The 14,147-nt window shown below is 40.5% G+C and overlaps 1 protein-coding gene across 1 annotated transcript in view; it reads left to right on the top strand.

Annotated features, from left to right (window-relative positions):
• Positions 1-13,765, top strand: part of il13ra2 (interleukin 13 receptor, alpha 2) — a 61,117-nt gene extending 47,352 nt beyond the window's left edge. The window contains exons 10-11 of the mRNA XM_042091960.1: positions 1,899-2,016; positions 12,932-13,765. Coding sequence (XP_041947894.1) covers positions 1,899-2,016; positions 12,932-13,028 — 215 coding nt within the window. The 3' untranslated portion in view covers positions 13,029-13,765. The remainder of the gene's footprint in view (positions 1-1,898; positions 2,017-12,931) is intronic.
• Positions 13,766-14,147: the final 382 nt, after the last annotated feature.

Below are 14,147 nucleotides of genomic sequence, written 5' to 3'. Positions count from 1 at the left end.
CCGTTTTCAACAGCTATCAAAAACAAAGGTCATTTTTGGATGGATGGATTTTTTGTGAATATTTCTTCTTCTACATAAGATTTTAGTCATCTTTAGTTCATGTAATACTTTATTGTAAATGCACAAATTAAGTAACAGTAGTCTGAAACGTTATTGTTAATGCACAAATTAAGTGGGTTCACCCAGCCTAGTCCATAGGCACCCGATATTGTTTAATTTTCAGATTGAGATATACACGCTCTGGCTATTCTAAATGCAAAAATGCATTAGGGAGTTATGACAAAACTGTAACTAACAAACTAGATCCTAATAGAAAGCGGTTAGCTTCCCTAAGCTACAGGTAGGATTATAAGGTAGGCCTATTTACAACATAAATTGTCAATAGGCTATGCTGGCGACACAAATAAAATCTCCTTTGGAAACCAATGGCTTACGACTTACAGTATCAAGCGGACTTAAACTGCCATATCGTGGCGAAAAGTTGTAATAACATTCACGCAGTTCCATGAGTCAAGGAAAGCGCGAATGAAGTAGCCACTTCTAAATGGGACCCACTACACAGTAGCTTAAGGTGTGTTGCTAAAGCAGCCATAATGAAATGAAGGTGTCATTGTTTGGATACTTCACACACACGTGCTTTTTAATTTCACAGACTACAACTACCAAGCTGGAATCAAAGCACATCGATTCCCCTCTCACACCCTGCACGCACTTAAAACAAAATAAACAGGCGTCTCAGTCTCACGCATGTATAGGCAAAACTGTATCAGACCGGTGTAACGTTGGTAAATCTTCCATTGCACAGAATGATTTTGTAGCACCAACAATCTGCCCTGAGACGGTGAACAACTGGCTTCAGGGTGAGTAGAAAGGGACATTGGATTCTGTTTACAGACCCGCTGTGGTTTAGTTACCAGCTAGTAAACGCATTATTATCGATCTGTGATATCGTCGGAGTCATGGTTTATACTCTCTATGGTTGGAGTGCTAGCTTGTGGAGTTTGACATAAGAGTGTTTCCAAGGTGTTTAGCTGCTAGCCCTTTCCTAGGTTGGATCGTATGGTAGCCTAACAGTGGACCTCATCTGAGGCTACTTCGAGATATTATTCCAAAGGGGACAGATGGGCTACTGCATTTAAAACTTTAAAAGATTGAACGAACCTTCCCGGACTTTGTAATTGCGACCAGTGACTGTATTGGGTGAACGAAGCCGAAGTTGAAACTTAGGCTCCATGGCACATAGACAGTGGGCTCGCCCTTCTACGAATTGAAAAAGACTACAAACTGCCCCACCGAGTTTGCGATAAAGTAATAAGCAAGAAAAGGTTTTTTTAAGTCAGGATATGTCGAGTCAATGGCATTTATTCGTCCAAAGTTACAGACCAGTTTCCATAGTGCACATCTTATCAATAGTTTGAATGCCGTGTGTGTTTCTGCTCATTGACAAAATAGCGTTCAGTATGATTCATGCCCAATTAATTTCCCCTGTTAAAGTGTTCGCCTTTGTTTCACTAGTTTGCTTTCATTTTGTATGAGATTTTGTGATGTAGGCTAGCCTACGATAAACAGCTTATGGCCAATATGTAACTCAGCTAGGCCTAATGTTAGTTTCCTTAGCCATGTCAGCTAGCCTCAGACTCATTATCTGCTATGGCTGCTAGTGCTAGTGCGGAGTAGCTTACCATGCCAGTGACGTAGCCGACTGTTGAAATCCAACATGGCGGCGCCCATGTAACAACAAACAACACTTTCAACGTACAATTGTATCCCTTTTAATAAATTCAGCCATTTTAATCATTGTACCAATGAGAAGAAATAAAATACATCTGTTATATCACCTTTACTTCAAATTCCAGTTCAGTTCATCTTTAAGGTTTCTTTCCCTCTCTCTCCACTAGTGGCATCCATCCAAGCAAAAGTCAGCCCAGCGATGGACATCGCACTGATCTGCGTGTTGGTGGCCTCTGCAGCGGCAATGCTCTCTCTTTGTATGTCACTGTGGATGTTCAGAAAAATGTAAGTGTTCAATCACAAAGCTTTTGGAAACCTACAGTACTGTATGTTCATGTGCTCCAAAGTTATGATGAGTGTAACAAAGAGCATGATCATGTCATGGCAAGTGTTCAGATATAAATCTCTCATCTACTTCATGACACGGGAGCTTACATCCATTTACATTCGCATTTATCCATTTAGCAGACACTTTTTCCAAAGTGACTTACATACGTCAATTATATATCAAGGGCATTGTTACATTGCTGGGAATTTCAGGCCACTGCATGCTAGCACAGCTTAACCACTAAGCTACCACCACCTATGCAACAGGTATCATTACTATGGGGTTTTTTTCCTGCCATTAATAAAATAAAAATGAAAACAGTGAAATTAAAATGAAAAACTCGTTTTGCCATTTAATTTTCAAAGTTTCAGTGCAATTATCCTGCCAAATTTAAAAATAAAATGAAATATATACATTTGGCTTTTAATTTTCCTGATAAACACGATACATTTGTGACAAAAATAAAAATAAATTGAAAACGTCTATTTGTCATTTCATTTTCATTACCATCCTGGTATATTACTGCCAAAAATGAAAATGAAAATGTTAGTTGGAAAATGAAAATGCAAACTTCACTTTGACTTTACCTTTTCCTGACAATGCGCACAATGTATGCCAAAATGATAAATAAAATGAAAACTGACACCTGCTTGCGATTTATTTTCCATTTCTCGATTTTCATTTTCATTTTCAAGTTCACAACATGCAAATGAGCTGCATTGTTAATGAGATGTATGTGGGTGGTGCTCTGGTGACGACAAATTAAATGCGCCTACCATGATCATGATTTAAGACGTCCAAGACGAGGCCGTATAGCGGCCCTAGAGTCCCCTTGTATCACACGAGGCCGGCCCAGGCACACAGGCCTCGTGTGATACAAGGGGACTCTAGGGCCACTACGGCCTCGTCTTGGACCGATCTGGCTGCCATCTTGCCGTCAACCAACCGCGTTTATTGATCTAAAGCTAAATCTAGGGGTGTGACTTTCGAAACCGACGTCTCGAATCAGTGTCGAGGCTTCGAAGCACAAGTGTTTCGAAACACTGCTTCGAAACGTGGTTTAAAACAGCCATGTCATGTGATCACTGCTTCGAAAAATCGTTCAAAATCTCCATGTCATGTGACCAAAGTTAAGTGAACCTTCGGTGCATTTCACCGGTGTCGGCAGGCGTGCCCACGCGTTCAATTAACAGTGTAGCTTTCTCTTATGCAATAACCATGATGGTGTAGTGGTTAGTGAGGGTGTTTTTTGCACGGTAGCCCAGGCTGCTCAAATGTGGTTCGATCCCTGTTTGATTTGTAAGGTATTGTTTCAGATCGTATCTGTTTATATTTTCTTACTTCACCATTAATCACACAGTTTCAACTAAACTCTCAGAATGGTCAAAAATCGAGAGTTTTTATAAGAAGAAAGTGATTTAGAGAACACACAGTGACAGCAATAAGACTCCCTTTATTGTGACTTCATGTGGTCTCCCATCCAGTAATTGACCAAGGGTATGCTGCTTAGCTTTTGACAAAGACTGAACACAGGTAACACAGCGAGCCACGAACTTTAAAGACTGCATCTCTAATACGAAGCATTTGACAGATTTGTTTCACCCTAAACAGCTCTAAGGTGTCGGAATTGTTTCAAAGCTTCGGAACAATTCGGCACAATTGCTTCGAACGTTTCAGTGTTTCATAAAGCCTCGCTTTGCCCATCCCTAGCTAAATCATGATCATGGTAGGCGCATTTAATTTGTCGTCACCAGAGCACCACCCACATACATCTCATTAACAATGCAGCTCATTTGCATGTTGTGAACTTGAAAATGAAAATGAAAATCGAGAAATGGAAAATAAATCGCAAGCAGGTGTCAGTTTTCATTTTATTTATCATTTTGGCATACATTGTGCGCATTGTCAGGAAAAGGCAAAGTAAAAGTGAAGTTTGCATTTTCATTTCCAACTAACATTTTCATTTTCATTTTTGGCAGTAATATACCAGGATGGTAATGAAAATGAAATGACAGACGTTTTCAATTTATTTTTATTTTTGTCACAAATGTATCGTGTTTATCAGGAAAATTAAAAGCCAAATGTATATATTTCATTTTATTTTTAAATTTGGCAGGATAATTGAATACACTTTGAATTAAATGGCAAAACGAGTTTTTCATTTTAATTTCACTGTTTTCATTTTAATTTTATTAATGGCAGGAAAAACCCCCCATATCATTACAGCATGAGAAATTAGGTATACAAGGGGCGGAGTGGGGCACTAAAATCCACTGGGAAAATCCCCCCCCACGCAAACACATCAAAAGCACAAACAAAATATATGTCAATTTAAAATACTAATAGGCTACATTTGGAGAAAGGAACTATGGATTGTGCTAATGCAATACAACAAGCCAATCAACCACAAACTAGGCACTTTCAATAAATGTGTAAGGAACTAGATATTTAAGTGCAGTATAAAAACAGCTTTGTGGGTGGATGGAAATTTCAAGCATCATGCAAGGACATATCTGGGTATCATAGCACTCCAATAGTTGCCTGTATAAATGTAAAAAATGCCTAGCCTACAAGACAATGTCAACCTAATAACACAGATTAAATAATTGAAAAACCAGGCACTTTGAATAGGTTTGTAGAGAATGATTAAAGTAGGCCTATATAGGCTTACATATAGATAGACAGTTCCAACGAGTTCCACAAACCATTTATCAGCCTGAGTGGCCCATTAATTAGTCATAGGCTAGGCCTAGGCTACATAATCAACATAAGACTAGCTTGTGCTAGTTTCCGCCTAGCAATAACGTCAATGCTTTAGCTCCGCTAACCTTTCTCTCTGCCTTCCATCCATGTGTAAAACAGCAAGCAAACATGCAAATCCGTCGACTGTTTTCCTCCAACTTGATCGTTTGTAGCATAGACATAATATACATAGACGCCGCATTGGCTGCTGGAAACAAGAAATGCGGCCGCCATCTTGGACCGGTCATACTCCTCGTTGCGTTGCAGCAGAAGACACAAGATGACAGCACTGTGCAGCATGTTCCTTCTCAAATCGGCGGACCATACTCGGGGGATTTACTTTTCACAAGTAAGATTTAACATAACCGTACTATTGGTTATATTTTGTGAATAGAATATTACCAGAGAGCTGAGAAGGAGCAATCTTTGATATTACTGTATGAAAATCGTAGCCATCTAGCTAGGCTATGTTTACTCGGTGTTCACCCTGCTATGAACTGAGATTTGATAAGTCATATTCCATAACACTGACTTAGATTACAACTGACACAAGAAGGCTATTGTAGAAATAAATCATACTAGATTTGGCCGGCGAATTTTACACAAGTGAAGTGGCACAGACTAGCCTATTGGGCAATCGCTAGCTGCTACTTGTAGCCTAAGTGTGTTGGTGGTAGCCTCACTATTTCCTGAATAAAGTAACTTTTCAATAGCTCAACTTCTTTATTCATCAAGTAGCTTAGCCAGACAAGCTACACTTTTCTTGTCATGTGAAATTAGCACAATTTAAAGTAGCTTCCTATGTAGTGAACTAGCCTACTGCTGTGTTTGTGTTAGGCTACTAATACATTTGACTGGGTGGTAGTTTTGTGTAGTGTTTTATTCATGGCAGAGTAACTGATAGTTTAGCTCACTAAAATTTCGAAGTAGCTTGCCCACCACTGTATTATTCACGTCATTTACCCTAACAAGAATAAGATGCCTCTCAAATTCCTTTAATTTATATCTCCCCAGAACAACTGCCTTGCTCAAGGAGACTGTGAATGAACTGAATAGTCTCCTCACATCCCTGGAACTGAGGAAGGTGCAGCTCTTCATTGCAGTATTGCAGGGCATCTGCTACACTGTAACTGAATGTTTGATTTATGAGCTCCACCTTCATCACCTGCATTCGCCACTCTGTGTCCCATTTTCCCATCGTCTGGTTGACTCAGTCCTCTTTTATGGAGTTTACCCAGTTTACTATGCCATCTTATTTGCCCACCTGCTGTCTGAAGCACTTTTGTTCTGAGCCAAAGTGTACCCAAGCAATTTTAGCAAGGTGGGAACATACAAAATGACATGCACCAGTTGTCGAAATCATAGAACCAACTGCATGACGGTAACTCTGTCTCACTGAGCCTGTGAAGACACTCCCTGATTCTTTACTGATTGCAATGAACGGGTTGATCTTAGCAGTTTCTAAAATGTTTCTTAATTCCTTTTTCTTTAATCTCTTCATTGGGGCTGGAACCTTTCTGTGAACTGTAAATAACAGATGCTGTTGATGAACCCATTGACACTGTACAAGTGACAAGTCACCTTTTTGTCTTGAATTGATGAACTGTTACACTTACTATGCCAAACCAATGTCTGTTTTTTAAGGATCAGAAACAAACCTACAACCTTGCACTTTACAATATTTATGGAACTTGTCTAACAAATGCTGTTGATATTGAACCCAGTTACTCCATTTCCTTTATGCCACACCAATGTCTGTTCATCACTTTATTTTTGATGGCACTGAACTGAAAATGTTAATGGATTTTTTTCTGTAAATTTAACTAATTAAAACTTGTATCAAACCAGTTTTTGTCTATGCTGTCAAACGTGGATTAGTTATGTTCCCAGTTTTTATATTGGATGTCATCACTTTATAATATATCATATATATCAGAATATTCTATTACTGTTAAGCCCACTATGAATATTAAAATACACACAACCATGTTTCCTGTATACAGCTTTTCTACTGGAAGGTTTACAACTTATTCTGTCAATTTACCCAAGTTTGTCACTAAACCACATAGGCCTACTTGGAATACCCCTCAGATGTCTGAATGGCACTGATCTCACTTAAATGTTTATAGAACCTTTCTGTGAATAACGCTGTTGATGGAACTTTTCTGTCAACTGTGAACTATATTTAACTCATTAAACTTGTATCAAACTAGTTTTGTCTATGCTGTCAAACATGGATTATGTTCCCAGTTTTGATATCGGACGTCAGGTCACTTTATATCATATATCAGAATATTCTATTACTGTTAAACCCACTATGAATATTAAAATACGCTAAATCATGTGTCCTGTATCATAGCTACATGTATGACCTTTGCAGCAAAAAAAAACGAGTGAGAATCTGTTCGCTATTCAGTGAGATATGATTAATTAAGTGCGCTGACAGCTCATCTCACAGGCCAAACAGATTACACTGAGTGGAGTGGATGACCGGTCCAAGATGGCGGCTCCAAATCTCGTCAGCGCTAGTAAGGAGTAGCGGTCGATGCGGCGTCTATGTATATTATGTCTATGGTTTGTAGGGTCATGCCATTAGACGAGGGGCCGCTCATTTATCCCCCTACATTTCTGTAAATAGACTTGACCTGCAATCGGTTCATTGGATAAACCAGAAACACATTCCCCATTCCCAGGAGGATTTGCTCCATTCTAGCCTAGGCCTGCGTTAATTTAAGAACTAACAAACAAATTAAATTGACATTTATTTTTTATTTTTTTATTTGTGACCATGAAAGTTCTGTAACGCCGGAATAATACAATGAATTAAGATAAAAAATTAAGGCTAGGCTACACAAAAATCAGCATTGGGAGAAATGACTGTGCAGGGTAACCATGAATGACATATAGACAGTGAGCCAGTGGTATAAATATTGGTTGGACTTCTTATAACTGAAGTGTAGATCTCGGAGATTTTCGTGGAAAATTCTAAATGTATGACTCACGGCCGCGATAAAAGCTCACCTTGCCCGGCCGACCGGGAAACCTCCCCACCGTCAGTGTTTGATATAGAGCTGCACAGTCCTGCCCACAGCCGATGCCGGATGTAAAAAATCAATGCAATTTCTCCATTGACAATTGCGGTATAAGCCATAATATCTCAACCTCTTCAGGTAGCCGACAGGCTAACCTTTAGCATTTCCGACATTGTATGTCATTACATAATGCAGCTAACATTAGCCTACATGCTGCAACACAGGTATGAAATATATTATGTTTTAGTGAGTGTCCAAAGGGTGAAAGCCACTTTAAATCGGGTCACATTATTGACTGTTGTGTGTCCGTTTGTGGGTTTTGTAACCCTCTGTTGAGAGTCAGTTTGTGGGTTTTGTAAGTAGGCCTGTCAAACTCGATTCCTTTTAAGGATCCGGGTTATTCTGAGTCACTCACTAAACTGATCCGGGTTGAACGAGTCACTTGAGTCACTTGAGTCAGTATTGCTAAATCGCAAAGAAATTCAGACTACGTTCAAGCAGTGCAGTGGGGTGCTTCATTTCGTTAAGTGCCTTCTCATGTTGGATGTGGATCCTCCATGATTTGAAACCAGGTTTTTGCAGTACTTGCATTTAGCCTAAGAGTTTTGGTCTCCTGGTCAAAGTGCATCCACACATTGTTCATCTTTTTGGTGCTCATGTTCAGAAACTTTGATCTTATTGACAGGGAGGGTAGCCTATATTATAATAATTAATTATTTGTTGTTGTTTTGTTAACAATAGAAATTTTGCCTAGGTCTAATGCTACTCTGCTACAATGTTTATTACCACTACTATATACTAATCAAAATCTAATCTTTTGTTGTGGATTTTCTTTTAACCTTGACGAGGAGTTACTCGTTCCTCTAAAGATCCACTCATGACAACGTAGCCGGCTGATTCGGCTGACTCGCACTCATAACAACAACGTAACCGGCCCGCTTGGCTGATCCGACTGGCTAGCCTACTCTCCATACAGAGCTTGCAATGTTTCAGACTGTCTTCGCGACCTAATTGCATTTTAAAGTAGGCTATGCGTGCAGAATATATGTTATTTCAGAAGTGAACGCATGGCTTTTGTTGTGGATTTTCTTTTAACCTTGACGAGGAGTTACTCGCTCCTCTAAAGATCCACTCATGACAACGTAGCCGGCTGATTCGGCTGACTCGCACTCATAACAACGTAACCGGCCCGCCCTGCTGATCCAACTGACCCGGCTAGCCTGAGCAGCTCCATACAGAGCTTGCAATGTTTCGGACTGTCTTCGCGACCTAATTGCATTTTAAAGTAGGCTATGCCTACGTGTAGAACATTGTATGCTATTTCAGAAGTGAAAGAATGGCTTTTGTTGTGGATTTGCTTTTCACCTTGACGAGGAGTTACTCGCTCGTCTACAGATCCACTCATGACAATGTAGCCGGCTGATTCGGCTGACTCGCACTCATAACAACGTAACCGGCCCGCCCTGCTGATCGAACTGACCCGGCTAGCCTGAGCAGCTCCATACAGAGCTTGCAATGTTTCGGACTGTCTTCGCGACCTAATTGCATTTTAAAGTAGGCTATGCCTACGTGTAGAACATTGTATGCTATTTCAGAAGTGAAAGAATGGCTTTTGTTGTGGATTTGCTTTTCACCTTGACGAGGAGTTACTCGCTCGTCTACTGATCCACTCATGACAACGTAGCCGGCTGATTCGGCTGACTCGCACTCATAACGTAACCGCCCGGCCCAGCGATCCGACTAACCCGGGTATACAAAGCAGCTCCATTAAGAGCGTGCAATGTTTCGGACTGTCTGCGCGACCTAATTGCATTTTAATATGCTACATCTATACACCAAATCTAAAGTATGCCTAGGCTACATGCAGAACATTGAATGTTATTTAAGAGGTGAAGAATGGCTTTTGTTGTGGAATTGCTTTTCACTTTGAGGAGGAGCTACTCGCTCGTCTACAGCCACTCATGACAACGTAGCCGTAGCCGACTCGTACTCAATGTAGCCTAACCGGCCGGCTGATCCGACTAACCCGGCTCTGCGGGAAGTTAACCAGTTATCTCAGACTGCCTGCTCACTCAGTCGCTTGAGTTGATTTGTGGAGTTGTGGTTATCCTACTTACGAAATTGTTACATTTTTGGCAGCTATGATGGCTAGTAGGCTAGCTAATGTTGCAAGAGGTTTGTGTGTGGTGCTGTTTATCGTTTTAGATTGAATTGTAGTAGGACTCAACTGATCCGAGTTAATGATACTAGAGACTCGCGACTCATGGGTTAATTTAAAGATACGGGTGAAAGATCCGAGTGAATCACGACTCAAACAGGCGTATTTGTAAGGGCCAGCATGAGGGACAAGACCTACAAAGTTGTGGTGAGTTAAGCAGGGAGGTTGGTAATGTTAATGCTGCTAGCAGTGCTAGTTAACATTAGCTAGGCTACTGTAGCCTTCATACTGTATGATTCATATCAATCATTAACCTAGGAATACTAAGTGCATTTAATGAACATTTTGTGTAATAATTCATTAATGAACTGAATATGGTGGTCCAAGAGCAGACCATGCACCAGTCCGTGCATCAGCCCGACTGAGCAGTGATGACCGCATAGGATGAGTCAGGTAACGTTACGAAGCACTGCCACGTTAACCGCTTTCACACACACACACGATATAAAATACACGATGATAAATATAAAATTCAATATCAAAACACTATTATTTACACGATTACTTCTGAAATAACTGCTATTAACTGCACATTCACTATATAAAAATCACTGTTTGGAGGAAAGGGTTCGCGTGCGGTCGCCGGTTGGAAATGGCAAAATAAATCGCGCCCAGTGTTGCCAGATGCCAGCAAGGTTTTCCAGCCCAAAACCTCGTCAAAAACCGCGAGAATGCACAAAAAACCGCCCAAATTTGCTTTTGCTTGTTTCTCATTTAAACATATTAAAATCATTAACAAGCTTTAAAATGACCCATTTTTCGACTTAGCCTATCCAATTTCAGAAACAATATTCAATCAAATGAACGCAAAAGTAGGCTACACGGACGTCAGACTATTATTCTATAAGCTTATGTTACGGAAAATAATGCAATAGGCTAAACATAGACTATTAATCTGTCTGTTTAGTGTCAATAGACGCTTGGAACAAAAGCATTCAGTAGGCTAGCCTAACATAAAAACATTGAGTGGATATATGAAGAGTGTCGACTCTTTGCAGATGCAGTGCGTTCATAACTGGTGGGCCAACTGTAGGCTACACAAAAAATATTTTCATAGGCCTACCCCAAATGTAGGCTAAAGGCTTAGTTAAACTTGAGTCTGACACCTGTGATTTAGAACAATTAATTAATAGCCTACCTAGGCGCTATATATTCCCTGAGACAGGCAGTTAGGCCTAGCGTTTTCATGAAAATCGCGCTGAATAGGCTATTTAGGACAGTGTCAGTGCGCTCTTTGCAGAAGCAGTGCGTCCATGCATGGCAACTACACGCAAACAATATTTTCATACGCCAGATATAGGCTAAAGGCAAACTTGAGTTTGACACCTGTAATTTAGAACAATTAGTAGGCCTACCTGACAGGCAGTTAATCCTAGTTTTCATGAAAGTCGCGTTGAACGAACAGGGGTGTCAGTGCGCTCTTTGCAGAAGCAGAACGTTCATGCATGGGCCATCTCTACACAAAAAACATAGGCCTATGGCCCTAGGCCCTTCGTGAAAATCGCTTTGAGCAATTGTTATTAGGCCTAAAAATAATTAAAAAGTTCTAGTAGGCCTAGGCTTTGTCAAACTTCCTCAACAACTGTCGGGCTGGACGGAACGTGGGCCGTAGTCCTAGTTTGAAAACCCCGCGAGCTGTGTGTTTGAATGGCGGTCTGCGCCAGAGTAGGGGAGAACCGGACTGAAACACTTTTTAATTAAACGTAATTTACAAAGACATCGTAAAACACTGAAAGCTAATATTTTGTCACAAGCAAACTACATCGGTCCTCTGTCAAATACAGTTGCATTTTCAGCTCTGAACAAAACCATTCAGGATTTATTTAAGGAGAAATCGAACATGCGTTTTGTTTCATTCGTCCCTCCAGACCGGGATAAATGAAACGACATGGGGGACGAAAGAAACATACAGCTTAAACTTCCCACAACTTCAATATTTGACAACATCATGAATGGTACTTGAAATATGTGTTAATTTGAATAAATTACTGCTGGGCTTTACTGTCTGCTGTGAATATCTAACAACTAATTGTGGTCATTGTGAAGCGCATATCTCGCGGTTATGGAAATACCATGCACTATGCCATTTATATGGCTAGAATGCATGTTTCGATACATAAGGTGACGTGAGCTGAGAGTGTCTGTTGTGAGTTTAGGGGGGCACGTCAGCCAGAGGGTGTGTGAGTGAGTGAGTGAGAGACTGCTGCCTGCTGACCAGAGACGGTCGCTGGAAGAAGGGTCTGAAGTGCCTTTGTTTCGGCTACAAAAACCCGCCGAACTGATCCGAAACCAGCCCAATTTTTATACACCCGCCCAAACCCATTTTTGCCCGCAAAATAGATTGCAAAACCGCCCAATTGGGCGGGAAACCGCCCAATCTGGCAACCTTGATCGCGCCGATTTTGCCTATATTATTCAGTGAGGCGCGGTGGTTTATGGGATGAGTAGTTCCTTCGCTCGGAAATGAAAATATGTACACAGTCTTGTACCTTTGACTTTTTTTGGATTTTCTCTTCGTTTTTTCACTCAAAATTATATGTTGTATGCTTATGAGTTATGCCGTAGCTGGTTAGCCTAAGACATGCTGTAAAACTCTTTAGATTTAGATTTTTCCAAACGTCGATGGGACAAATGAATGGGAATCTTACATCTGGCACCTAACCGCATTTTGCCTGTGGGCGGGACTGTGCAGCTCTATTGACGGGGATTTAGCAGCTTGCAGTAACTTGTATGGAGAAAATATCATAGTCATGATGATGAGAAACACACACACAGTTTTCACCTTAATCCTCCTCCACCACCTTTTTTTCTACGACTTTCGTTTAAAAAGAACCATACAAATAACTAACTTAAGCTCTATGCTGCTTTTGGCCTGTGCAGGTGGATGAAGAGAAGTGAGCAGAAAATGTTGAACAGCTCTCTCTTCTGGGAGAACCAACAACACCTGAAACTGTCCCCAGCTTTGAGCCATCCCTGACCTGAACTACCCCAGAGGCTTCAATCCCTGCTTCAGCTTTGCACTGTTGGAGTCAGCCCACATGCCTGAGGGGGGGGGGAGTGCTAGAACACATGTTGGAGCATATGCTGGCCTTTTCCGAGCACCAGAAAACCAAACAGACTGATGACTGGTGGATTCGGGCTGTTGACTGATGACAGTGGAAATTAATTCAGTGGTTTTCTTGCTATTGTTTGCCATAAGAATATTTCAACATGACTTTCATTACTCTGGTTTAGGTGTTTTACTTGGCAGATTTCATGTCCCAATAAATCAGAGAGTGGTCAATGAGATGTTTTTAGAGCATAGCAGCATGTCACAGAAGCTGTCATTTAAGATCAGAGGTGCCATGATAATAATTCATTTGATAACATGGTTATGGATATGGTTATGTTAAGTTTTCTAAGTCAATGTCATCAGTATTGGCCAGTTGAATGTTAGACTTCGAATTAGTCTAATGTGAAGTTTCCACATTAATTCTGTTAAAGTTACTCAAAAAAGCCTGTTGTCTTGCCATATTTTAAAATGGAAAGAAGAAAGAAAGAAGAAAACTATTTATCTTGTTTTGCACTGTATACAGAGTTAGTTTAGCTGCGAATTATAATACATAATTTCATTTGTACTATTATTGTTCTCTTTTATTGCAAGAAATGTATACTGTTTTGTGGTTCATATTAGGCTTTAAACCTGCTGCAATAAACATGTATTGAAGACTGAAATCTAACACTGTGCAATAAAACATCAATACATGGCATTATGATGCCTATTACAAAGACTGGAGACAACTCTAAACATTTCTGCTGCATTCCAGTTGTCTCATAAAATGACTCGTGCTTGGAAATTGTGTCACATCCATGTAAAAACCCGAGCTGGTTGCATTCCAGTTACCTCATCAAACGATTTGGAGCTCAGGTTAGGCTGTTGGTGAAACCTTTTACTACTGTAGAAGTTTCTTACCATTCAGGGCATTATTATGACCGCCACGCAGCGAAGCGGCGGTCATATAGGTTTAGTCAGATTTTTTTTTTTCTTTTTCGCATGCCCAAATTTCCGTCAATGATTCCCGGGACACTGAAAGACCGGGGTACACGAAACTTGGTG

This window comes from Alosa sapidissima, chromosome 5, assembly GCF_018492685.1.
Source record: "Alosa sapidissima isolate fAloSap1 chromosome 5, fAloSap1.pri, whole genome shotgun sequence".
In the NCBI taxonomy this organism is placed as follows: Eukaryota; Metazoa; Chordata; class Actinopteri; order Clupeiformes; family Clupeidae; genus Alosa; species Alosa sapidissima.
The sequence above is the reverse complement of the archived record's forward strand: the minus strand, read 5'-3'. Positions and strand labels throughout refer to the sequence as shown.